The sequence below is a fragment of the Desarmillaria tabescens genome (genome assembly GCF_030435595.1).
Source record: "Desarmillaria tabescens strain CCBAS 213 chromosome Unknown EV420scaffold_23, whole genome shotgun sequence".
NCBI classification, from domain to species: Eukaryota; Fungi; Basidiomycota; class Agaricomycetes; order Agaricales; family Physalacriaceae; genus Desarmillaria; species Desarmillaria tabescens.
Window position 1 is genome coordinate 192,114 of NW_026848322.1, and position 23,553 is coordinate 215,666.

Sequence of the window (23,553 nt, forward strand, 5' to 3'; positions counted from 1 at the left end):
CAAATTGCTCTTTGCCTTTCACGCCCATCATCCTCCGTCGCGACGTATGAGTCTTTCTGCCTCTAAACGCGAATATCATGGTCAATGCTAGCTTTCTCCCTACATTATCGTCGCTGGATGTCGACCGCGCCACTCAAGTCCGTATTTTCGAAATTTCTTGATGTGGTCTTTCGGAACCCTGACTGATATTATTCAAGTTGATTCTCCAAGCTTATGGACAGCCCAACTCTTTTCTGCCGCCAGACGAACTTAGACTACGCCAGCAAGAGCTCTTTGAGATACAGAAGCGACCAGAAGCTTGGGGTCTGGTCCTTCCATTGCTGAACCATGAAGACCCGAATGTTCAGTTCTTTGGTGCTCATACTGTGCAAGTGAAGATTGCACGCGATTGGTGAGTGAATGCCTTGACTTGCAACGATTCAGGACCGTAATAATTTGTAGGTTGTCTTTTCCAGAAGACCAGGTCATACCACTCCGCGATCTGCTCATCCAATTAACAGCGCACTCAATCGTCATTGGGAGAAATAATGTTATTCTTCGGAAGCTCTTCGTCTCTGTACATCACGCCTCTTCCCCTCATCGCTCCGTCTAATGGCTATCTCGACAGCTGTGTTCTTTAGCGCTCAAACTAGCCCCACAACATCCTACACAATGGCCGGATTGGATTTTGTCCTGTGTTACCGCCTTCTCTGGAAGCGGTGCCCAAACAGGTCCTATCCTCGATTTTCTCACTATTGTGGCGGAGGAGATCAGCACGGCGGATCTACTTGGTCCAAATAAGTACGTGGGTAACGTTGCTTTGCACCTGTTCTCACGCGCGTTCTAGGACGAGGATGACTGACACTATGAAAGATAGCAGCCAGATAGTCCTGCAGGCTATCAGATCGTCGCTAGATCGTTCATCTGCCGTTCCGGCGAACCAAGTCTTATCCGCTATGAAGTGTTTTCAGTCGTGGTTATCGCATCTCGGTGCCGCAGATGTAATCGCCATCATACCTCTTCTTCTTCTCTTTCTTAACCCTGACGATGACACTTTTTTCGTGGCCGCGTCAGCTACGTTGCAAGAAATAATGTCCTCCTCCCCACTTTCAAATGGGCAGCTGGGCTCGGGAGTCAAGACTCTAACCCAGCCTCTTCTCTTGTGGCTGGATAGCACAGGCAGTGTCATCGTCGAAAACACCTTACGGAACGGTCTGGTAGACGAAGTCTCACATTCATTGTGTAAGCTTCTAGCAGAGCTTGGCGATCACTCGACGCCGTATTTCGCCCGCAGCATCGCTTCCAAGGCACGGGTGGATCCACTTGAAGCCTACCAGAGCGTTGTCCCAAACCCATCCGGGAAAACAAAAGGCCAACTTACGCAAAGATACCTTCGCGTGATGCTTGATTATACAGGTCTATCTGGATACTTCGGAGAGGATGAGGAGACAAGTGATCTGACTCTCGGATTTTGGTATATGCTCCAAGAAGCACTTTGGGATCTCAGTGTTGACGACGATCGGGAAACAAATGACGGCGACCCCAACGCCATTGCCAAAGCCGTCTATGTAGAATTAGTCAAAATACTGCGCAGGAAAACGACATTTCCTCCTCGGGGACACGGATGGTCGAAAGGTATGGTTTTTATGATTCTATCATCTCCGTATGTTGATATCTAGGTAGACCAAATAATCAGATTTCAGACGTAGGTCGTACTGCCGATCCAAGGCTCAATACTGATCCCTTCCTTAGTTATCGGCGGGACATCGGAGACACACTAATCAATGCGTGGGTGCGGTGCATTTCTATGTAATAGCTCCCGCTTATTGGTCTACAGGTACTACGTCATTCGAGATGAGATGCTAGTCTACTTTGTGGACAGCTTGATACAAGAGCTCTCAAATCGAACAGATCCTAATCAAGGTTGGGAGGTGGGTCTATTGTACCATGCATAATGTATAACGCTCATCTTCTCTACTGCGTAGGAAATAGAATCAACACTTCATTGCCTGTCATCTCTCCATGAGGCCTTGGACTACGATAAGTCGCCTGACTTAATCCGGCTTTTCAACCCCGAGGTTATAGGCCGATTGCCATCTACAGGCCATGGGCGCGTATGGTTGACAACGTTAAATCTTTTAGGTTAGTGTAAAAAAATAGAAATCGGGTGAACCGACTTAACGCGACCTTTATAGGAACTTATTCCTCCTGGTTCGCTCATGAGTCTCCTCAGTTGGAAAAGGTTATGTCTGGTCCTTCAAAGTTGGACATGCTATTGTCCGCTGTAGGATATGTTGTTGCGGCGCTACCGGAACCGAGTTTGTCCGTACAAGCTGCCCTCGCCTTGCGCAACCTATGCGATGCCAACAGGAAGCTGCTCGCGCCGCAGATTGGGGCATTCGCGGAATTACATGCTGGCTTGGCCCGAGTGCCGGTACGTGGAGTATTGGGACACGAGGATAAAAACTCAACATTGAATTTTGCCTCAGGATGCAGAGAAGAGCAAGGTGCTACAATCTATCGCAAGCGTCATCGAGGCCTTACCGCCGGCGCAGCAAACACCTCCCATTGAGGTAAAAGCGCAATTTCAATCCTTTACTAAATTTCTCAACACGATCTCAGGCCATGGCTACACCTATTGTACAAAAACTGATGGACATTCTCAATAGCCCCACTACGGTAGGCCTTGGATGGCATTCTTCAATCATTCGACTGACGTCTCTCAGCTTCCTCCTGAAGCGCGGAGTTTAGCTATTCTTCAGTTAGAGACACTAGCTGGTATCTCCAAGGGTCTGACTCGGGCTACAGACGATCTATTAGACCTGAACGAGGATTCTCAGATGCAGCAAATTCTAGAACAAGTGAACCTGGCCAGAAGGGATGAACGGATGGCCAGACTACGTGAAGCCATTCTTGCTGCTATCAGCCGGTGCGTGGAAGCTACAGGACAAGATGTTGGTGTTGGACAGGTAAGTCGTGCTGTACTTCTTCGCCGCGCACTTAGCAACAGCTCTCAGGCTATCAATGAACTGGTCAAATCTATAACTTCACTTGCATCCGACGCCACTATCATATCTTTGCCACCCGCACCTTTGTTGTCTTTGGTTTGCATGGCCGCACAGCGCCAGCTTACTGCATCCTGGCTGGCGCTTGCAACCATGCTGTTTGCTCAAATGAATCCGCCTCCACCCATGCCATTAACAGGAGACGAGGATGGTCTGTTGAAGCATAGAGAAGCGGAACTTGAACGGCAACGTGCAGAGGAGGAAGAACGGGCTAAGGCTGTCGTCATAGAAGTATTGCCTATTCTACTCAATGTCTCGTTGTCGTTCATGGCCGTTCCCGGAGCAATGGTGGATGTGGGTGTTTTCGACCCTGCCCTAGCGAAACAACGTGCTGATAAGATTGCGTTAGAATCCTGATATCGTTCAGGAATTTTTCAACTGCATGGACAGAGTTGGTCATGTCGGATGGTATTGCTATTATTACGTTGATGACGTTTGTTTCCGTAGGTTGCACAAGATTTCACTGCCACGCTGTACCATTTACCGCCGGGTGCATTGGATGCCCTCATGCAATGTTCTGTTCGCGCTATGGCTTTGCAGGAGCGTTATTCTTTGATCGCTGCTTGCAATTTTCTGGTACGCTCGGTTCATAGATATATCCTGTTCGGCTATAATCCGTGATCATCTAAATGTGCAGAGTAACCTTATTCATCGATCCTGCGTTTACCCTGCGTTAGAAGCTCAACGGACGCAACTGATAAGCGGGCACGGCCGAGACATAATGCGAGCAGTGTTGTTCGGACTTGCTGGCGTGTCCCCCAGGAGTGCGACGCCCAATCTTGTGGAGATGCTGTCGACCTTACTAGTCAGATGTGTCGAGGAGTCACGAGTATGGCTCAAGGAGATCTTATTTGATGTCCGTCATTCGATTTCCGTCGTTGTAATAGCAACTCACCCTCATGTTGTAACAGGATGACTTTTTGCCGTCGAAGGCGGGGCCCGCTATCAAAGAGACGTTCGTTAAGACCGTGTTGGGGTTAGTGCTCGAACTCTTCTCAGGGATGATTCCCACTTATGTTTGCCTTTGACAGATCTAGGTCAATAAAGCGAACTCGCGAGGCCGCGAATCAATTCGCTCTTGTCGCACGGGGTTTAGAGGGAACTAGTTTCGGCTACGCATCGGTATCCATGTAAGAGTAAGAAGTAGGCTTTTCTGATTTCTATCTTGTCCTTAGCGGAAGCTCACCCAGTATTTCAGTTATTTATGCGATAGAATAACATGTAGGAAGATAATAAAGCTTTGAAATCTAACTGCTTTGCACATTAGATCACGTTTAGCTTTGACATGCGGTATGATGCCACAACGACTAGCGGCCATGATCCTGAACGGAATGTCGATTTTCCTGGTCACTTTCCACCTGATAAGATATACAGTTACCCGAAAGCTTCCATAAGCACCCGTGTAGTCCCATTCCGTCCTCCGTCACGCCCAATGGGACCTGGATCTGACGTTATCGGCATCGATGATGACTGGCCTTCTGTTACTGTTTCTCGCGAGCCGGTAAAATGAATCCCAGGCAACATGTGTTGTTCTTCAGCACTATCGCTGAGTTGTAGCCTTATAGAAGGGACCCTGAAATCATCTTCTTGAAACACGCCTGGGTCAGTGATTCGATTTATGTGATATGTTATGTGTTTATAAAATTACATGCCAAGCTCAGGTCATGCACTTTTCCGCTCCTTGATTCCCAACTATCATCTCGAGATATGTCTACCTCCTCGCCGGTCAACATTGGCATTGCTATCCACCGCCTCGGAGACAAGACCAGTAAAACAGCGTTTTACCAATGGAACCTTGTCCTCTCCACCGGTTCATTTGACGCTCGTGATGTTCGTGTCTACACCATTTCCAACACGAAAGACAAAGGGCGCACCACCTGTCCATGGTTTCTCGATCATCGAAAAGCCACTCTCCTCCACTCCTCCGCCCTTCAAGGTGTCTTCCAAATCCCCTTGATTGTTCCATTGACATTAACGGCGCTTGATGAATTCATTCGCCAGTTCTCATCGACGAGGGATGGCTATAACACGAGGGGCCGAGGTTGGGATGCCACAACGTACACCGTTCGGATTCTAGACAGCTTGCACGAGGCTGGCTGTATCATGCTGCCATGCAGAGTGGACGAGTTGGTGCTGCACGTCGAACACAGAGTCGCCCGACTGGAGTCGATGAAGGAGCAACCTGGGTACGGAGGCATGAAATTAGCGGTGCTCCCGTTGTGATCGCGGAGGAAAATAGATGGGGCGTGGGTGTCATTACGGTGTGGCACGAGAGGCGGCTGTCGATGACAGATCCGAGAGTCTGGGAACTTTAGGAGTTACAATCGTCAATGCGGAAGTTAGGTTGGTTAGAGCTTAGATCGCTAGGGCTGCCACGAGCAAAAAGGCCTGCTGTTGGTTCGGGTTGTATTTTTTTTTCTGCTCTTGTCTCATTTTCATTTACCTCTGTTGCTGTGTATCTGCTATCTTTGTAGTTCAATTTGAGACCCTGGGTCACGCGCAATTATCGTTTACGCGGTCGCCACCGTTCGTTATGCATAGTCGTATTCATAGAAATCGTAGGCCGTATCAGAATATTTAGTAAAAATGGTCATCACATCCTCTGATTGTGATTACATGATCCCGATGTGTCCTTCAAGGGGGAGGAAGAATCCGTCCATCGTAGTAAAGCAGGGCACATGTAAACATCCAAGTTCTCTGACTGACTACGAAGGTGAATTACATTTCGCGGACTTCAGTAGGCATCGGCAAGCTTCCGTGAGCTGAATGTCACATATAAAGAGGAAGCTCAATATGGACGGGCGATCATCTAAAAAGAAATGGAAACGAACACTCAGCCCCAAGATTGATTCCGGAGTATCCGAAGATGGCCATCTTTTTGGGCGAAAGTCAGAGAGGGACGGGGACGCAGAAGTCTTGAAGAGGATATCTGAAATACGGATCATCGAACGGAACAAACCAATGACCATGCTAGAGCCGCCTTTGTCCTCGTTCCTTTCCGCAGCTGACGAAAGAGCGTGCTATCTGAAAGATGCAAAAACTAAGTGTAGCGGTGGTCATATAATTAAACTTTGTCTACTTGGTTCAAAGTGTCAAAAAATGAATCCATAAGGGCAAATCACACAAGCAAGGAAATGATTGGGTTTACGCCCCAAGTTCCGTAAGAGTACGCCGCCTCTACCAGCCTGGATCGTACGCCGGAGCTGGAGGTCGGTCGCCCCAGTGTTTTACTTCATCTCGGAAGCTGATAAGGTTTCGGTGTCTAGATTAGGAACAACCAAGTCGCTCACGAACATAAAAATTGTGACTATTTGTGCTCTTGCTGTTGTCGATCCGGATATTAAATGTTGCTACACTCCACGATCGTTCCGAACGTCGCACAACGGCGGCGATCAGCACTCTACGGGCCAGGGAGGGCTAGTGGAACCGTATGGAGGAAAACACTCGTAATCGTGAAGTTCTCTCTAGCTGCGATCATCTCTTCCAGACAAAACGGAGTATCATGGACCAAGGACACTAAGCGATGTTCCTGTGGCGTACAAGCTAGAATGGCCTAGTTTCGCGCTCCCTAGAATCGCAGAGACAGTTGGATTCTTGAAACTTCTGCTTGGGCAAATGGGAATACCATGAGACGAGTAAGGATGTCAAGCCGTGGATTATTGAAGCACAAAGGGCTCGAAATAGATTCGAAGTAGCAGCAGAGCCAGGACCAAAAGGAAGAAAGAACAGAAGTCCAACCTGCAACGACATGCCTGTTAATCAAAAAGTATTCTCAGTTCCGGGTAGTACTAAGTGCAATCACTCAGCGATTTGTCGCAACAGAACGAACTTGGTCCGTGGGATGGCCGGGAGATATAAACATTATATCACTGTCTTATCTATAAAGGCGCATTACGTTAAAACGTCGTGAGCAATAAGTCACTGACGCACGCACTTGTTGTTGACTCGTAGTATCGACCGTACGATCGTACATATTCGTCCGGGCCGCAGACGCCGCTGACGTGTAACTGAGGTTCAATCTGATTCTCCGAAGGAAACTCCGACAGAACGTCCTTCCTATTCATGCTTGATATCGAGTACGAGGTCAGCTCTCTCCCAAGATATAATTCAGTAAAGCTGTACCGTATCATAGACTGTGTCCGGTTTCTTTTGCCAGGATGCGGTTGACGCCGATCCTGTGGCAATAGGTGCTGTCCCCCCTCGTTTTGGCTTACTCGACGCGTCTCCCGACAGATGGAAGACATTCAAATCTGCTGTCGAGAGGTTAAATAATGATTCCGCCAGTAGTGTGTTCTATAAAGTATTTTTCCTTGGACGTCATGGTCAAGGCTATCGTAAGTCGAACTAACTTGGCGATTGATTCGTTCTGATGACTGTCGACAGACAACGTTGCCGAATCCAAGTACGGAACGCAAGCCTGGGATGAGTAAGTGTTAGGGTACACCTGATGTCACGCTCAATTCACATAGTTTCCCATAGCTACTGGTCGAAACTCAATGGTGACGGTGAACTTACGTGGGGTCGTATGTTCATACGTGTTACGAAGTGCTCGCCTCCTGTTGAACGATCCTGTTATAGCTGATGCTTTGTTGACTCCTCTCGGCGAATCCCAAGCGAAGGATGCCCGTAATGAATGGGAGACGGAACTACATCATGGCATACCTCTCCCCGAGAAGACTTTCAGTAGCCCCTTGCAACGCGCCATGCGGACATACCTGCTCACGTTTGATGGCATCGCCGTCGCTTGTAAGCCTTTGGTCCTCGAGGTGTGTTAATTTCACTACCCTCGTATCCTCTTTTCTAAAACCTTGTTCCAACAGAACTGTCGGGAAGAATACGGAGTTCATACTTGCGATAAACGGCACCCATTGTCTTGGATTCAACTACATTACCCGCAATTTCTCGTGGAAGACGGTTTTAGTGAGCAGGATGTTTTATGGAAGCCTGACGTGCGAGAGACGAAGATGGAGGTAAAAGCCCGAGCAAAGAACGTACTCGATAGAATTTTCTCTCTGGACAGTTGTACATGTGAGTGTTGGTATATTTGATAGCTGTACTAGGGCACGAGACGCTGATTATACAATTCACGATAGACATCTCCATCACCGCCCATGGCGGAATCATCAACGGTTTATTGGCATGCATGGGCAGGGACACTTATTCCCTGCCAACAGGAGGTCAGTCTTTTTTATACCCATATCTTCCTTACTAAGTCAAAGATAGGTGTGTTACCTGTCGTCGTTAAAGGCGTTAGACGCGAACAAAATTAGAAGTTGTTATCCTATCCATACCCGCAGTAAATTATGGTCCATGCATTGACAACATGAACCTATCTGATCTTCGGCGCTGTCTCCGAAAGCCAGGGAACAAAGGGAAACAAGAGCTCGCACACGTGAGTAATCATTCTTCCGGACTTTCCTTGCACAGTACCGTGATGGATAGTTCGATAGAAGAGGAGAAGGTCGCGGGAATCTACCCAATTTTCTCGCCCGAAGGCCGCCGCGTTGAAATCCGAACTGTCCGCATAGGTTGTCTTTCCTCGGGGCTTGATAGTTCCTCCGTACAGGCGTGATCTATATGCCTAATGTCGAGACATTGACTCCCTTGAGATTTCCGCCGCGGGTGTGGGCCCGAATGCAGGACCTGCGCGTATATTGAGAAAGATTTTGACCAAGGCCCTACAGAAATGTAACGGTGTCAATTGGCGTCCTGTACTGTTATGTACTAGCGCGTCTCTTACCATCGCATATCTAGCGCATGATCTCAGCGTCCATGCAACAAATATCAACGTTGAACGAGGGTATCTAGAGCAGACTCAGGTGTTCGAGAATCTAGACCTCCAGAACAAGCGCAGAGGGCGCCTGTACGACCGGTCTCTAGAATTGAGCAGTCTTTGTGAGTCTTGACATCTCATCCAGGTGCTTGAAAAGTTACCGATTATTTACCGACTTTCTTGCCAGGAGCCCTGTTCCTCGGCTCGTTCAAGGTTGTATACCAACGCTGGTCACGATGCCATATCTGCTGGTCCTACGATGGCAGCATCGGCGCAAAGGTGAATATTAGGCCCCACAGTTAATGCTATGCAGGCAGCGGCTAGAGAATTGTTTCAAGGCCAATGTTGGGACACCTGCCAGTGAATGACGTCCTGACCATAAGGTAGGTGGCAGGAATTATGGTGACTCTGAAACTAATATGGGAAACCGATAGTCACAGTTGTGGACTTACAGAACCAAAGGGCTGTGAGCTTCAAATCGGTGGCACGGTATGCCGGCAGCCCGGTCTTCCTGCGCCCGACTCTGAAAAAGGTCGTCGGTACCGAGTTATGAACACGCTATCCCTGATTAGAGCGGAGCATTGCAACTTGACTGAGATCACTGGCGAGTTGAATTGTGTCTAGGGGTATTTCTGCTTACCGGAATTTAGTTGTACATTTTTGTGTCGCATCATTTGTTGCGCTTTTGTTCAAATATCTTGGTTGTTGCAGATCATGTCCTGATTGCCTGGCGGTATTCAATTATTCGCCCTGAAGTCATCGCTATAGCTGATAAAATGAATGCACAGAATCCTTCCGATCATTATTCAGGAGAACTCAGGGCGCTGTTACTTAGTACCTAGTACTATTGGCTGTTCTCTATCCGCATTTATACCAGGATAAGGATAGCATAAATATCCAGAAGGCCGGAGGTGGGCAACCCACATCCTGCCGCACGATGGCTAATGGGACTGCGAACGACGAGAACGACGAGTTCGCTGATTTGTACCGAGGAAATCTGATCCCTCTTCACATCGTCCGTAAGTACCGCCTTTTCGTGTGGCTAGAGCTTTGAGATCAGCTGACTGTATAACCCTGGCAGTCGTTGGCCTCACATGGATCGTACATGACTACCGCAAGTGTTCCTTTTTTTTATTGCAGTACGCTCTGCTGATATTGGCGAAGTTGTGACATTGGAAGATGAGGTATGTGATGGCCCTCGATCTCTGACACATTTTTGATTTTATTTTCTTAGATACGATATATCTGGGTAAGACTGAGTTGCGGTGGCTTTACCTACGAATTTAATTATCACTACCCCCAGCCACAAAAACGAAACATAGGGAAGATCCTGTTTTTATGGGTGCGCTGCTCACCGATACCTCTCCATGGAAATCTGTCCTTGAGTCAGGCTGATGTTTCCTAGGTTCGATACTACAGTATCTCGTTGCTCGCTTTCGACGCCATTCAGATACATGTCTTTTCCATTCCCGGAGTACCTTCTGACGACCTGTGAGCTCTTCTCTTCTCCCGCTACATAACACATTGTCACATTCAAGTAGGTGCGTAGCAGTAAATGCTATCACTCGCATCACTGGTGCCATAGCCCTTTGGTCCGTCGAGATTGTCATGCAATTACGCGTTTACACTTTGTTCGGGTGTTCGAAAAAGGTATTTTTTTAGTTGCGAATGGTACTGAATCCATAGTTTGAATCCATCTCAAGGTGGCCGCCATCCACGGCTTTCTGTTTGCGAGTTCCATTGCTGCATTCCTATGGATATTGATTCATAATGTTGTGAGACAAGGTGGACTCATTGCCGATGCGGTCCGACTACCTCTGCCCGGGTGTCCGTCGGTTCATACTGGGATAGAATGGGCCCAATGGGTACCAGGTAAGTTTGTCACTACGACAATTGAGAATCACCTCTTATTCATAAAAGCAACTGCATACGAAATCGTCCTTTTCGGTTTTGCAATTATGAAGACAGTCGGATTTTTGTTGAACAGCATGATGAGAGGACATCGGAAATCTCTTCACTCCATTTTGCTCCGAGACAATATCCTTTACTTTTTGGCGTAAGTTTCCTGTCCATTTGACTATTTCCTCCCTGATCTCGCTTGTAATCAGAATATCGTGCATACTGGTATTCAACAATCTCATGGTCGTCGTGGGTAGCATCTTCTCTGCATCAAAGAACTCCACAACTGACCTCCGCATCGTCTTAGGGAGTGACTAAGATACCGTGGTTCAGTTTTGGGTGCGTTTCGAGCTCTAACCTTTGCTTCGATCTGAATATATTCTCATTCACCAGCCCGTTCCATGCGGCAATAGGAGTACTTACTACCCGTATGCTCATCAACCTGCGCAAAGCGACTTCTCGGGATATGATAACGCTACAATTCCCCTGGACCCAAGAGAACACCACTGCTCCCCAGGAGGTTACTGAGACTGGGCAAGTTAACAGTCTATACCCCTTGACCTTTCAAGGGGTGACAGTTGATTCGCGTGCGACCGAGAATGTAAATTCATATCAGAAGAAATGAAGACGAGTGAATGAATTAAACAAGCTCCTTGTATCGTGTAGATCGCTATTTGGTGCCTTCTAGTAAATTATTCTTAATACGATATACATGAGATATAACATGAGGGCCAAATAAGGTCGGACATTATGAATCAAACATTAAATATCATGGCTACTACCGACGATAGATGGAACATATCGTCGCAATCCTGATTTCCCATACGAAAAACTGAAGCTAATTCCAGTCATGAACTGATCAAAATAGTCGCGTGTCATATTTTCCCCATCGCGTGTCAAGATCGTGATATTTTCAATGTGGCTTGAGTTCAGTGATGACAGCGTAGCCTTTGAAGAGGGGATGTGATAGACGTAAAACACGACTACCCGAAGTTCTGTCAGGTAATCAAGATTGAGGAAACCTAAAAATGAGAAATGAGTTTTACTTGATGCCGTTCTTCAAACCTGCGACCGCACCATTTTTACATTCGAAAATCGTTAGAGTGACGAACTGAAGAGAGGTGCGACAGGGTCTCAATATGGCGCTGATGAGGTGTGAATCCAGTGCGCTCTGCCAGTGGCTATCAACTTTCAGTTTGAAAGTCGTTAGCCTAAGTGTAGCACGATGCCTTTTTATCCAACATAAGAAATCCTTGTTCCAGGTTTTTATCGAGAGCGAACGCAAACCCGCAGGAAGGGTTATCTCTTCCAGTGACGAAAGTGGGATATCCTCGGTACTATTTCCCTGCCTGTTGAACTGGATTGAAAGGTGCTGGAGGTCACAGAAAAGACTCGAATACAGGAGGATGCGCCTGAAATTGGCGGCGGATGTCTCTTCTATGTCACCTTTATCCTCATAGCTGAAGGAAAGACGTCTGAGGTGTGGGAAATAACGACGTAGTGCTCTCGCTGGTTCTAAAGACTGTCCAGTAATTTTCGCTCGGATTATCCTGGAGTCGGCATTAGCAAGGGTGCGGAGGGCGTGTCGATATCTCATCAGCCTGTCCTGTTTCGTGTACATCGAAAGCGAAACTTTCTGAGCGTAAGGAGATATGGCACTATCCGGCGAGTTCAAGAGCTTCACTAATTGTCGCACGCGGTCGCCCGAATGAACGTGTATCCATAATAGACGCCGGCTGGTCGGGACCCATGCTTTGCATACGAGACTGCAGGTGAGAAGGGTCTGTCTGTGAGGATAACAGAAGTTTATTATGATTTCGAATAGTTCTTGGGGAAAGGTGCATTCTCGGGGTACGTTCAGCGTTGTGGCATTTTTCCGAAATTTCGAGATAAGGCTACGCCAGCAGACGCGTATACGGCGTAGGGGGTGGAGAATCCCGGCGTAGGCGTAGAATTCGATGAAAGTGGGCAGGTACTCTTGATGGTAGGCAGTATAAGATGCGACGGTCTTGTTGTACAATTCGGCGCAAAGGGGGAAGAAGCAACCAAAAAGGATCCCGTACCCGATCAGTATGCCGACCATAGACATTGGAATCAACCAGAATACGCATGCTATGATGTCCCCGGCTTTCTTTACTCCACATAATTCGCCATTATCGTCGCCGTTGTCTCTAGAAAAAATCGGCATGAGAATGTCTGGTACCGCGTTAATGTATGCCTATTCCGAATTCGCAAGTCTATGGCATTGAAGAATTTTGGGACAATGAATGGATGATCGCCAGTGAAACATTCAAGAATTACCTGTATTTGCCTGTAACCCAGGAAGAAGATATTCAAATTCGTAAGTTAGAGACGAGACGAGGTGAGGAGGATGGAAGGAAAGGAAGTCTCAGGAAAACCCGCTGGAAAACGTCATCGACACACCTGTGATTTATTCTGCTAAAATAGAAAGCCGGCGGACGGCCCGAGTTCGTTGAAATGCTATTTGTCGCGTCCGCCGACAACGGCGGGTTCTCGACAAACTTTCGGTGCTGTTATCTTGAATGTGCCTGGATGAGTAAATGCTGTTCATCCTTTTATCTAGTTGGAGATTTGTATCACCCGAAAAAGGTCCAATGAATCCGTTTGGGACGGGTATTGCTGTGAAAATGCTGTTGGAGCCATAGAAGCGGTAGCGCTATATGATGACTCGTTTGAAGTATCCCATGTGGGTTAGTGTCGTTAAAGGGTATAAGATAGCTCAGCACACTCAAATAAGGCCAATATACGCCTCTGCCTACACCAACAGTGACTCAGGGCCACGCCTATCCATCTTTCTTCTATCATCATGTTATGGATATTGGGTATCCACTGATTCGGTGCATGAGTCAACACATGCCCGAACTCGGCCTTCTCGGTCCTAGTAGTGACTCGCTCGTACTTTCTCTTACTTTCTCTATTCTTCGTATTGATACTAGAATATTATAGAACATTGTAGAATAATAATGACTCGAACATTTCCTTAGTATATAAACTTGTAGATAACATTGTATTAAAGAGACTTGACCAATCTACTACTTCCAGTACCCTCACACTGCGTGAACCCTCAGTTACGCCTAGCGCTTGCTGAACAACCCATTGGATACGCCTAGCGCTTTCCAATACCAATCCGAAGGTTACGCTTAGCGCTTGCCTTCACCCACGGCCCGTAATAGCTTCGCGCTTACAGGCCTTCTATATCGGTAATTGCTCCGCGCTTACCGGCTACTTCCCTCAGTAATTGCTTCGCGCTTGCTGATTTCCTTTATTTCGCAAACTGGACCACTCAGGTCTCCTCACGAACCCTCGCCGGAATCCAATATATTCTCTAACGACGTACATCATTCCTAATTAATCTTACCTCACTTCGATCACTACTCCTCGCCTCGTGCTCGCATCTCCGGATTTCGGCAGATCCATAACACATCACAATCATGTTCTCTTCGAACTCGTCATCTAACTCTTCAACGGCGTCCTTCGTTTCGACCCAGACATCGCGGCCGACGTAACCTCTTATGTCTTCTCAGAAAGACTACTCCTCTGCTTTCGCAGAACTCCAATCCACCTATGGATTTGGCGGCCATGTACCTTCCCCCATACCGAAGAAATCGAAAACCTCTGAGACATCGAAACCTTTCCTTCCATCATTCCTTCGTTCGCGTACTCAGTCACCGTCCCCTTCGTCCACGTCTACAAAGGCTTCCTTTGGTGCGCTGCCATCGAAGTTAGGCGCGTCGCCAGTATCCCCCGAAAGGGATGAAACAAAGACTGCGTTGAATAAGGAGGCACAAGCATATGCGTATTTGGCTGGGAAAGGCGTCCAGGGGGTCCCGGGAAGTTCTATGCAGCACAAATTATCAGCGCTATGATTGAGGAAATAACGAGGAAAGTAGATAAGATATGCTAGCTTGGAGGAATATATAGTTCTACGGCGCTCTATAATGTTCTTCTCATACAATATTTATCCGGTTAATTGTGACTTATCCATTACCTGCCAATTAGGAAAAGTTACTGCATGATGAGAAGTCAAAATTTTTCCTTAACGACCTTTTGAGTCTCGAATCTCGATGCACTGACAGCCTGATTGACGGAGAGAATAAGCTGGATGCAGCAGCATATTGGGGATGAGGAATGAAATATAGACAGTGGAGAACCCACAAGAGCGAGCGTTAGCGTTCGTAGTATGGGAAGTTCTCTTGAGACCGACTGTTGTGCTTGTAATAGCAGAAACAGAAAAAAACAAGCGAGCAGTGATAAACCGGAAAATACCCGTCGAGACACCGCAAGCAATAAATAATTCCTTTCGCCACCTGAACCTCGCGCTAATAAGGAATCCCTATAGAATTGAAGAAGAAGCGAGCAAAAAAAAAAGACGATTCCAGGGAGTTCCAGGGGAGGCAGGAATCTGCCCGGCGTATGTTTGTTCGTGCTTGGCGAAGGAATTTGGCTGGGCCTCATGCATAGTCAATGTATGCTCGCTAACGCTCGCAATTATCGATCTCGGCTAACTGCCAACAATGTAAAGCAAGAAAGGAGTCCGGATCCCGGACCGAAAAGCCGAGCACTGTGCGGCTGTGTCGATGCTTGCTTGCGACATGCGATCTAAACACTTTCAACGTTGACGTTGACGTCGAGCACGACTTCCTCCCCTGAGTTCCCTCCCGCCATTCACATCTCTACGGCCCAGGCCGTCTTTTCCTTTCTCTTCTAACTCCAATTTCAAGGCCCGACGTCTTACCGGGCACTGAGCGTAGTATTTGGCGGCAATACGGGACGGTAGTTCATGACAGATATCCCCCTTCATCCTCTCCGGAAACACAAGAATCGCGCTGGATACACTCAACTAAACGATATTGATATCGAAGCTGGCCCTGGGTCGGCAGATTCTCCCGAGAACCAAACCACAATGCCTAGTCCAATTGCGTCCGCGAGGAAGGCAGGGAAGAAGTCACGCAAAGACCGCTATGCAGATGATCCAGAAGAAGCGGCCAGTTTGCTGGGAGGGGAAGTGTACGATGAGGAGGAAGGATATGTCGAGGAAACGCCGCTCAGAGAAGTCCAGAAACCCGTATGTTATTGGCACTTTCAGGGTGTTGTGCACGCTAATGCCGTACCAGAGATCTGCTTCAATATTATCCAAGGGTAGGGGCTCACAGAAGGACAAGTCGCGTACAGTACCATTCCGGCCACCAGGTGTGTATGTAGCCGTTGTACCAGTGAATATCCTCACCGGTCTTTCAGACAAATTACAGTCGCAGTTTCCTCCAAATATTGTCCGTAATCAAAAGTATAATGCCTTTACATTCTTCCCCATCGTTTTCTATGAACAATTCAAGTTCTTCTTCAACCTATACTTCCTGCTGGTGGCTCTGTCTCAGTTTATACCGGCGCTGAAGATCGGTATGCTGTCTGCATTCTACATCCGTGTATATTCTGACCATAGACTAGGATTTATTGTTACGTCCATCGCGCCTCTTGCGTTTGTCCTTTTTGTCACGATGGGAAAAGAGGCGTACGATGATTACAAGCGCTACCTTCGGGACCGAGAAGCAAACTCACAGAAGTATCTCGTCATTGAACCCCCTTCAGCTTCTGAAAGCGGAACCTCTCACCACAATACATACCTTGACACGCACGCAAATACACGTTCTGTCCCTTCATCCTCTCTACGCGTCGGTGATTTAGTCAGGCTAGAGAAGAATCAACGAGTACCAGCTGATATGGTTCTACTACATACATCGGATGCCTCTGGAACATGTTTTATCCGTACCGACCAACTTGACGGAGAGACAGATTGGAAGTTGCGAGTCGCAATACCAGAATGTCAAAAGTTAGACGAGAGCGACCTCGTAAGGCTTGATGCTGAGATATATGGCAAGTTCCAACTACCTTGCCGTCACGTTCTGAACTAATAAAATTTCAGCTGATGCACCCATCAAGGATATCCACTCATTTATTGGCACATTTACCCTCAATAATCCTCCTCATCAGGCTTTGTCACAAAGCCAATCCGACGTTCCCTTACATCCGTTACTACCTTCGGTAGCACCATTAACTGCGGAGAACATGTTATGGTCCAACACAGTTCTCGCTGCCGGAAATGCGGTCGGATTTATCGTCTACACCGGCGCCGAAACACGGGCTGTCATGAACACCAGTCATCCGGAGACGAAGGTCGGCTTGCTGGACCTGGAGATCAACAAGCTGGCCAAGGTTTGTGCTCCTGTTTGAAAGCAATGTAGTGTCCTCATATATACTCTATCAGATTCTTTGTGCTGTGACATTCGCACTATCCTTGGTTCTGGTCGCGCTCAACGGATTCAGGGGCTCTTGGTACATCTACGTTTTCCGTTTCTTGATTCTCTTCTCGTCTATCATTCCCATCAGGTATGTCGCTTGCAATGCACTTTATGCCGCTATCTAAATGGTGCCCAGTTTACGTGTCAATTTAGACATGGGCAAAACTGTATACGCGCAACAAATAATGAATGATTCCGAGATCCCAAACACGATAGTACGGACCAGCACGTTGCCCGAGGAACTGGGGAGGATCGAGTATCTGCTGAGCGACAAGACTGGTACACTGACACAGAATGGTGCGAAAAAATTCTTGCCGGTTGATAGTATCTTACGCAGCACTTAGAGATGGAAATGAAGAAGCTTCATATGGGAACCATGTCGTATGGCTTTGATTCCATGGACGAAGTCGCTCATCAACTAGCCGTAGCGTTCGGTGCTGATCAATGTATTCTACCTCGATTCAATTGGCTTCTCTGGTCTAACACTCTTTATAGCGCATGCGCGTCAGGGTACGATACCCACAGGAGCCCAACTAGCCACGCGTGGACGAAGGGACATGTCATCACGAGTGCGCGATGTCGTTTTGAGTCTGGCACTGTGCCATAATGTAGGGCTTTTTAATCACTTTCCAGAGCATTCTTTAATGATCAATATATTTACTCAGGTCACCCCGGTTACCAATGATGATGGTTCAGTCACCTATCAGGCTTCCTCCCCTGATGAAGTCGCTATTGTGCAATGGACGCAGTCCATCGGCCTCACCTTAGTGTTCAGAGATCGTACCAAGATTGAGCTACAGACACCCACCGGATCGAGGATCGTCTTCGAAGTGCTCGACATATTCCCTTTCACGTCAGAATCAAAGCGCATGGGTATCGTTGTTCAAGATGTCCAGACGGGGGAGATCACCTTCCTACAGAAGGGTGCTGATGTTGTCATGGCTAAGATTGTCCAACGGAATGACTGGTTAGAGGAAGAGACGGCCAATATGGCCCGTGAGGGGTTGCGTACACTCGTGATGGCCAGGAAGCGGTTGAGTGGCCAATCGTATAACGAGTTCAAGCAGCGATATCATGATGCCAGTGTCAAGCTGGAAGGACGGAACGAGGCTATGGCTGCAGTAGTATCGGAGTACTTGGAACATGATCTCGAGCTCCTAGGATTGACGGGTGTCGAGGATAAGCTCCAGGACGATGTAAAGTCGACGTTGGAACTTCTTAGGAACGCCGGAATCAAGATCTGGATGTTGACGGGAGACAAAATCGAAACCGCAAGGTGTATAGCTATCTCGACGAAGCTGGTTGCTCGAAATCAGTACATTCATGAGGTTTCCAAGTGTAGGCGTACTTTCTATTCTGGTTCCTCTGGTGCTAAACAAGATCTCTAGTGAAGACCTCAGATGAGGTTCGGGACCAGTTGGAATTCTTGCAGTCAAAATTAGATTGTTGTCTTGTTATTGACGGAGAATCGTTGCAGGTATATTTATCGAAGTTTTGACTGCGCTTTTGCTGATATTACGCAAATAGTTGTGTCTCAATCTCTTCAAAAATGAGTTCATCGAAATCGCAACCAAACTATCTGCGGTGGTTGCTTGCCGTTGCTCACCGACCCAGAAAGCGGACGTAGCACGTCTCATCAGGAAACATACAAAGAAACGCGTGTGCTGTATTGGTGACGGTGGTAACGATGTCAGCATGATCCAGGCTGCTGATGTAGGGGTCGGTATCGTCGGAAAAGAAGGCAAACAAGCCTCTCTCGCAGCAGACTTTTCCGTTACCCAGTTCAGCCACCTGACGAAGCTACTGCTCTGGCACGGGAGGAATTCTTATCGTCGCTCAGCGAAGCTCGCACAGTTTGTCATCCACCGGGGGTTGATCATCTCAATTATGCAAGCTGTGTTCTCGGCCATCTTTTATTTTGCTCCCATTGCGCTTTATCAGGGATGGCTGATGGTTGGGTATGCGACGGTTTACACGATGGCTCCTGTGTTCTCGCTCGTGTTGGATCGCGACGTGGATGAAGATGTTGCACTGCTATACCCCGAGTTATACAAGGAGTTGACTAAGGTATACTGTCATATCTCAGTTCATGCCGGATAACGCTCATCAAAGACTTAGGGTCGAGCCTTGTCGTATAAGACTTTTTTTCAGTGGCTGATGATCAGTCTATATCAAGGTAAGAGACTCCCACCAAGAGTACGCAAACGACCACTCTAGGAATTCAGAAATTCAGTTCGCTCCGATTATGCCTTCCGAAGCTCAGTCACATTATCCCGTCCTGGGCGCATGATCCACATAATGGAATACGCGGGATTGCGTACTTGAGTTTCGGAAACATCATCGGGCCGTTCTGTATTCTGGGTTTCCGGTGTGAACTGATCGAAACTGATAGGTGCGGCGATAATGATCATGTCCTTGGTCCTGTTCGAGAATGAGTTTTTGCACATCGTCTCAATATCCTTCACGGCGCTTATTCTTAACGAACTTATCATGGTGGCTCTGGAGATCACAACATGGTGGGTAGCCCTTACGTCTTCAGAACCTTCTTTCCCTGACCTGGTGACAACGATTTTCAGGCACCTCTATATGGTAGTATCAGAAATTGTTACCCTGTTCTTCTATATTATTAGCATTGCCTTTCTGCCTGAATACTTTGGTAGGTCTCTTTCGTCAACCGGTTGTGTCAGGCATCTCACCACCCACAGATCTCTCATTCGTTGTTACACTGGGATTTGGATGGAAGGTTGCCGTCATCGTCGCCATCAGCGCGCTACCACTGTATATAATCAAACTCATTCGGAGTAGAGTCGCACCAGCCGCATCAAGTAAACTATGATCACACAGATACCACACCATTTGGATATTGATAATGTATTCTTCTGGCTACGTGAGTTAAAAAAGTAAATGATTGTGCTAGAGTTGATGAAGCAATGAAAAAACCACGGCTTAATGAGGCGGCGACGCGTTATACGCGCTCGCAAAGAACCCTGCCTGACCTGGCGATGCTGTAGCGGGATGCCACTCCTGTGAAGGCGCAGCCCAGAGCCCGCCAGCGCTTAAAGGAGGTGCATTACGATTACCAGGAACATATGCTGGATGAATCGACACAGGCGGGACCGGAGGACCCCAAGGCGTCCTCGGCGCCTCGTTCGTCCCCCAAGACGGATTAGCGCTCCCTCGTCGTCCGCTTCCTCCGCCAACGACCTCGTCGTCGTCCGCAGCCAAAGCCGACGAACCCAGAACGACACCCTTAGGACTCGGAGAACGTCTATTCGGAGATCCAGAGCCACTTCCGCCGCCTTCAGGACGAGCAATGGGCGCGATCACAGGACGCGTGATTGGCCCTGGGTCCACAGACGTCGACGTGCGACGGCTCTTGGGTGGAGGCCCGATCGGCTGAGGCGGCGCTCGTGGAGGCGGCGGGGCGTAATGAGTGTGGTTGTGAGTCTCGAACGCAGGACCAGCACTAAGGGGAAAGTTCCTCGGCATCGGAGACGGCTGGAGCGGCTGTGGTGGGGCGGTGAAGCCACCAAAGGGAGGCACGAACGCTGGAACGCGAGGAGACATGGCTGCTTGCTGCGGGATGTAGATGGGCGTCTGAGAAGGCGGGATCTGTGGGATTTGAGGCGTCGCGGGAGGGAGGGGTTGAGCAAGGATTGGCCGAGGAGCTCGCGGCATCGACGACGAGCTCGAAGACGAGGATGCGACCGGCATAGTGCTGGGAGACGGTTTGTTGAGGATCTTCTTCGAAGAGACACCGTTGACACCGCCTCGAGGCTGGCTTGGACCATTGCCAGACGAGGACGAGGACGATGGGTTCCTTGGCGACGTAGGTGGAGCACTGGCGCGTGCATTCTTGACGCGCTGTTGTTGTTGCTGCTGCTGTTGCTGTTGCTGCGCCACCAATGTCGCCAAACGCTCTTTCTCCTTGACTTCCTTTTCCTTGAGCTCCTTTTCCTTGGCTTCGCGTTCTTCCTTCTCTTTCGCAGCCTTCTTCTCTCGTTCAAGTCGCTCTTCCTTCTCGCGCTCTTCCTTTTCTTTTCGAGCCTTTTCTCGCTCAGCTTTCTCTTTCTCTTCCCTAGCCTTACGCTCTAGTCTCTCCTTCTCAGCCTTTTCCTTCTTCCTCTTCTCATCTCGCTCACGCTCCTCAGCAATCCTCTTCTTCCTTTCCTCCTCCTTCTTCGCCCTTTCCTCGTCGAGCGCCTTTCTCGCAGTCTCTCTCTTCAGCCGCTCCTCTTCTCGCCTTTTGCGCTGTTCATTCTCCAATTGCAGCTGTCTCGCCTTGGCTTCCGCTTCTTCCGCAGCCTTGGAAGCAGCTTTCTGCGCTTTTTCCGACTCTTTGGCCTGTTTCTGCTGTCTGCAAGGGCATCAGGTCAAGTTATACGTTCAGATGCTTATGCCACGCACCGCTTCTTGTCCTTTTTCTTTTCCTTCTCCCGCTGCTTCTTCATCTCTTTCTCCTTTGTCAGCTTGTCCTCATCCTCGAGTTCGCGGAGTAGCTGCAGTTGTCTCTCCTGCGCTACCTTTTCCCGATATGCCTGGAGCACTCGCTGCTCGAACATTCGCGCCGCAAAGATGGAGAACATGCGCTTGCCTTCTTCCATCTTCTGCTCTTCGGTGAGAATCTGAAACGAGTAAGATATCACAATCAGATATAGTCAATTCAATCGCACCTCCTCTTCCTCATCGTCTTCCTCATCATCGTCCTCGTCCTCGTCATCATCTTCATCACCCTCGCCGTCTTCGTCGTCGTCATCTTCATCATCTTCATCTTCACTGTCGCTCTCGACGTCGCCTGCAGCCTCTTCCTCTCGCTGCATTCGCCGCTCAGCCAGCTGCTCCATCATCTCGAGAAACTTCTGTCCGTCGTTCTTGAGCAGATCGTCGGCAACCGTGAGGATATTCCCTGGGCCCGTGACGGTCAGACTGCTCCCAAGGCTGAACAGACCATCTCGAGCGGGTTTCGCTGGTGGCGGTTGTGGCTGCGCCGGAGGTTTTACCTTGGCTGGGGGTGCCTCTTCCTCCTCCTCGTCTTCCTCGTACTCGTCGTCGCCTTCTTCCTCGTCCATGACTTCGTATTCCTCTTCCTCTTCTTCCTCTTCCTCCTCTCCTTCTTCCTCTTCGTCGTCGTCATCGAACTCGCTCGGATGCTTATGCCGCTGCTTCGTACGATTGGGAGTTGGCGGTGGCGCCACCACACCCGATTTCCGTTGCTGCTGCTGCACCTGCTGAGGCCGCTTTGCTGTTGTCTTCTTCGGGTTGTGGTTAATGACAGCGCCGTGCTTGTCGAGCTCGACTGAACCAGGAAAAGGTCCTGGTCCTGGTGGCGGAGGGCCACCCGAAGAGACGTACCGCTGCTGGAGGTGAGCATACTGTTCGAGCTCCTCGTAGTATGCATCGTACAGCACCTCCAACTCTTCTTCGATGGCGTTTCTGTAAATAGTTAAGTACAGAAATAAAAAGACAGAAATATTCCTTTGATAGACTCACCTCTTCCTCCCACAGACAGCGCAGCTACAGCTGTGCTTCTGTTGCTCCTTCATCTTCCTCAGTACCGTATCTTTTTCAATCTTGACGAGATTCCGGCGCTCTTCCTCGCCAAGACCGAGCCAGAAATCCTTGATCCGCTCACGCTCCTCCGTGCTGCTCGTGCTCCAGATTTTATTGGCTTTCGTACTCGGCGCCGTCGTTGCTGGCGGTCGCTTTGGCGGTGGTGGCGACGGGTGATGGTGGGCGTTCGTCGTCGTGTTATTGTTGTACGCATTTGGTGGAATCGGTGCTTTCGATGCGGCGCGTGCGCTCTTCGCTGGCGCTTGTGTCGCCTGCGGCTGAGTCGTAGGATACGCCATAGGCTTTTTCCCAATGGATACCTGACTGGGCTGCCTTCCTACCGGCGCCATCGTCCGTCAATGGAATATTCAAGGTGCAGGTCGGGAAATGAAGTGAAAAGCATATGTAAGCAGGTGGCGCGTGCATAATTCCAAATTTGGAACCCTAACCCTGGAATCCCGAATTACCTTGTCGAGTCAAAAAGTCAAGTACTGAAAATTTTATGAGTACAGTGAGATATCATTGACTGATTAATCTCTACGAGTTCTTGACGCCAGAATACAGACAGAGAGCTGGTAGAAAATATGACTCCGAGTCGGAAGAACATACAGGATACAACAATGCTGAATGATAAGAAGAAATGTACCTCCTCCACATGATATAAAGACTGCCGCAATGTGTGAAATAACAACCTCTTTCGGTCGAACAACAAAAAGTGCGCATATATCCAGCTTCCTGGAAAGCGGCGGGTGGAGAAGTGGAGGGACTTGCATCTTCCACTCCTACCAGTGCCACTACTGGACTCTCATCACTTGCACGTGGGCGCGACTAACTTTAAGTGGCGACTGAAATGAAGATCGATAAGCAGAGGAGATTACTGGAGATAACCGCTTGAGATTAAACTCACCCCATTCTCTGGAAATGAACAGAAGGCCCGATCAAGCGCGCTGCGGCAAATCGACGAAGAAGA

General features: G+C 48.6%; 8 protein-coding genes across 8 annotated transcripts; 6 read left to right on the forward strand and 2 right to left on the reverse strand.

Moving 5' to 3' along the window:
- Positions 1-77: 77 nt before the first annotated feature.
- EV420DRAFT_1691238 (armadillo-type protein) lies at positions 78-4,649 on the forward strand (the record flags this gene model as incomplete). The annotated part of the gene is made up of 20 exons (XM_060479343.1): positions 78-137; positions 198-391; positions 442-556; positions 608-780; positions 827-1,614; positions 1,663-1,684; positions 1,732-1,767; positions 1,817-1,910; positions 1,965-2,121; positions 2,175-2,413; positions 2,469-2,552; positions 2,602-2,658; positions 2,706-2,948; positions 2,997-3,195; positions 3,241-3,338; positions 3,394-3,435; positions 3,492-3,620; positions 3,682-3,900; positions 3,956-4,020; positions 4,076-4,649. 20 exons carry the CDS (start codon positions 78-80, stop codon positions 4,176-4,178), a joined length of 3,117 nt encoding a protein of 1,038 aa, XP_060329367.1. The 3' UTR covers positions 4,179-4,649.
- Positions 4,628-5,643, forward strand: EV420DRAFT_1551219 (uncharacterized protein). Its single transcript, XM_060473470.1, has one exon. The coding sequence runs from the start codon at positions 4,752-4,754 to the stop codon at positions 5,265-5,267; it is 516 nt and encodes a 171-aa protein (XP_060329368.1). The 5' UTR covers positions 4,628-4,751; the 3' UTR covers positions 5,268-5,643.
- Positions 5,644-7,010: 1,367 nt separating this feature from the next.
- EV420DRAFT_537703 (histidine phosphatase superfamily) lies at positions 7,011-8,704 on the forward strand. Its single transcript, XM_060482496.1, has 8 exons — positions 7,011-7,127; positions 7,177-7,378; positions 7,428-7,470; positions 7,524-7,567; positions 7,623-7,810; positions 7,865-8,072; positions 8,138-8,221; positions 8,268-8,704. The coding sequence occupies exons 1-8, from the start codon at positions 7,107-7,109 to the stop codon at positions 8,312-8,314; spliced, it is 837 nt and encodes a 278-aa protein (XP_060329369.1). The 5' UTR covers positions 7,011-7,106; the 3' UTR covers positions 8,315-8,704.
- An 894-nt stretch (positions 8,705-9,598) lies between these two features.
- Positions 9,599-11,550, forward strand: EV420DRAFT_537705 (uncharacterized protein). Its single transcript, XM_060482497.1, has 12 exons — positions 9,599-9,836; positions 9,899-9,931; positions 9,982-10,001; positions 10,052-10,066; positions 10,121-10,159; positions 10,223-10,308; positions 10,359-10,467; positions 10,521-10,689; positions 10,738-10,873; positions 10,926-10,965; positions 11,024-11,055; positions 11,110-11,550. The coding sequence occupies exons 1-12, from the start codon at positions 9,755-9,757 to the stop codon at positions 11,339-11,341; spliced, it is 993 nt and encodes a 330-aa protein (XP_060329370.1). The 5' UTR covers positions 9,599-9,754; the 3' UTR covers positions 11,342-11,550.
- On the reverse strand, positions 11,444-13,256 carry EV420DRAFT_1551259 (uncharacterized protein). Its single transcript, XM_060473471.1, has 3 exons — positions 13,018-13,256; positions 11,794-12,953; positions 11,444-11,738 (listed from the first exon to the last, which is right to left on the reverse strand). Exons 2-3 carry the CDS (start codon positions 12,902-12,904, stop codon positions 11,479-11,481), a joined length of 1,371 nt encoding a protein of 456 aa, XP_060329371.1. The 5' UTR covers positions 12,905-12,953; positions 13,018-13,256; the 3' UTR covers positions 11,444-11,478.
- A 993-nt stretch (positions 13,257-14,249) lies between these two features.
- On the forward strand, positions 14,250-14,862 carry EV420DRAFT_1480932 (uncharacterized protein; the record flags this gene model as incomplete). Its single annotated transcript, XM_060469721.1, has 2 exons — positions 14,250-14,561; positions 14,737-14,862. 2 exons carry the CDS (start codon positions 14,250-14,252, stop codon positions 14,860-14,862), a joined length of 438 nt encoding a protein of 145 aa, XP_060329372.1.
- Positions 14,863-15,331: 469 nt separating this feature from the next.
- EV420DRAFT_1551268 (uncharacterized protein) lies at positions 15,332-19,888 on the forward strand. The gene is made up of 16 exons (XM_060473472.1): positions 15,332-15,802; positions 15,852-15,927; positions 15,976-16,134; positions 16,183-16,608; positions 16,658-16,947; positions 17,000-17,121; positions 17,170-17,330; positions 17,378-17,479; positions 17,529-17,641; positions 17,699-18,371; positions 18,422-18,510; positions 18,561-19,100; positions 19,152-19,209; positions 19,426-19,549; positions 19,610-19,689; positions 19,739-19,888. Exons 1-16 carry the CDS (start codon positions 15,518-15,520, stop codon positions 19,867-19,869), a joined length of 3,429 nt encoding a protein of 1,142 aa, XP_060329373.1. The 5' UTR covers positions 15,332-15,517; the 3' UTR covers positions 19,870-19,888.
- On the reverse strand, positions 19,889-23,003 carry EV420DRAFT_1551270 (salt tolerance down-regulator-domain-containing protein). The gene is made up of 4 exons (XM_060473473.1): positions 22,524-23,003; positions 21,707-22,466; positions 21,441-21,658; positions 19,889-21,390 (listed from the first exon to the last, which is right to left on the reverse strand). The coding sequence occupies exons 1-4, from the start codon at positions 22,931-22,933 to the stop codon at positions 19,980-19,982; spliced, it is 2,799 nt and encodes a 932-aa protein (XP_060329374.1). The 5' UTR covers positions 22,934-23,003; the 3' UTR covers positions 19,889-19,979.
- Positions 23,004-23,553: the final 550 nt, after the last annotated feature.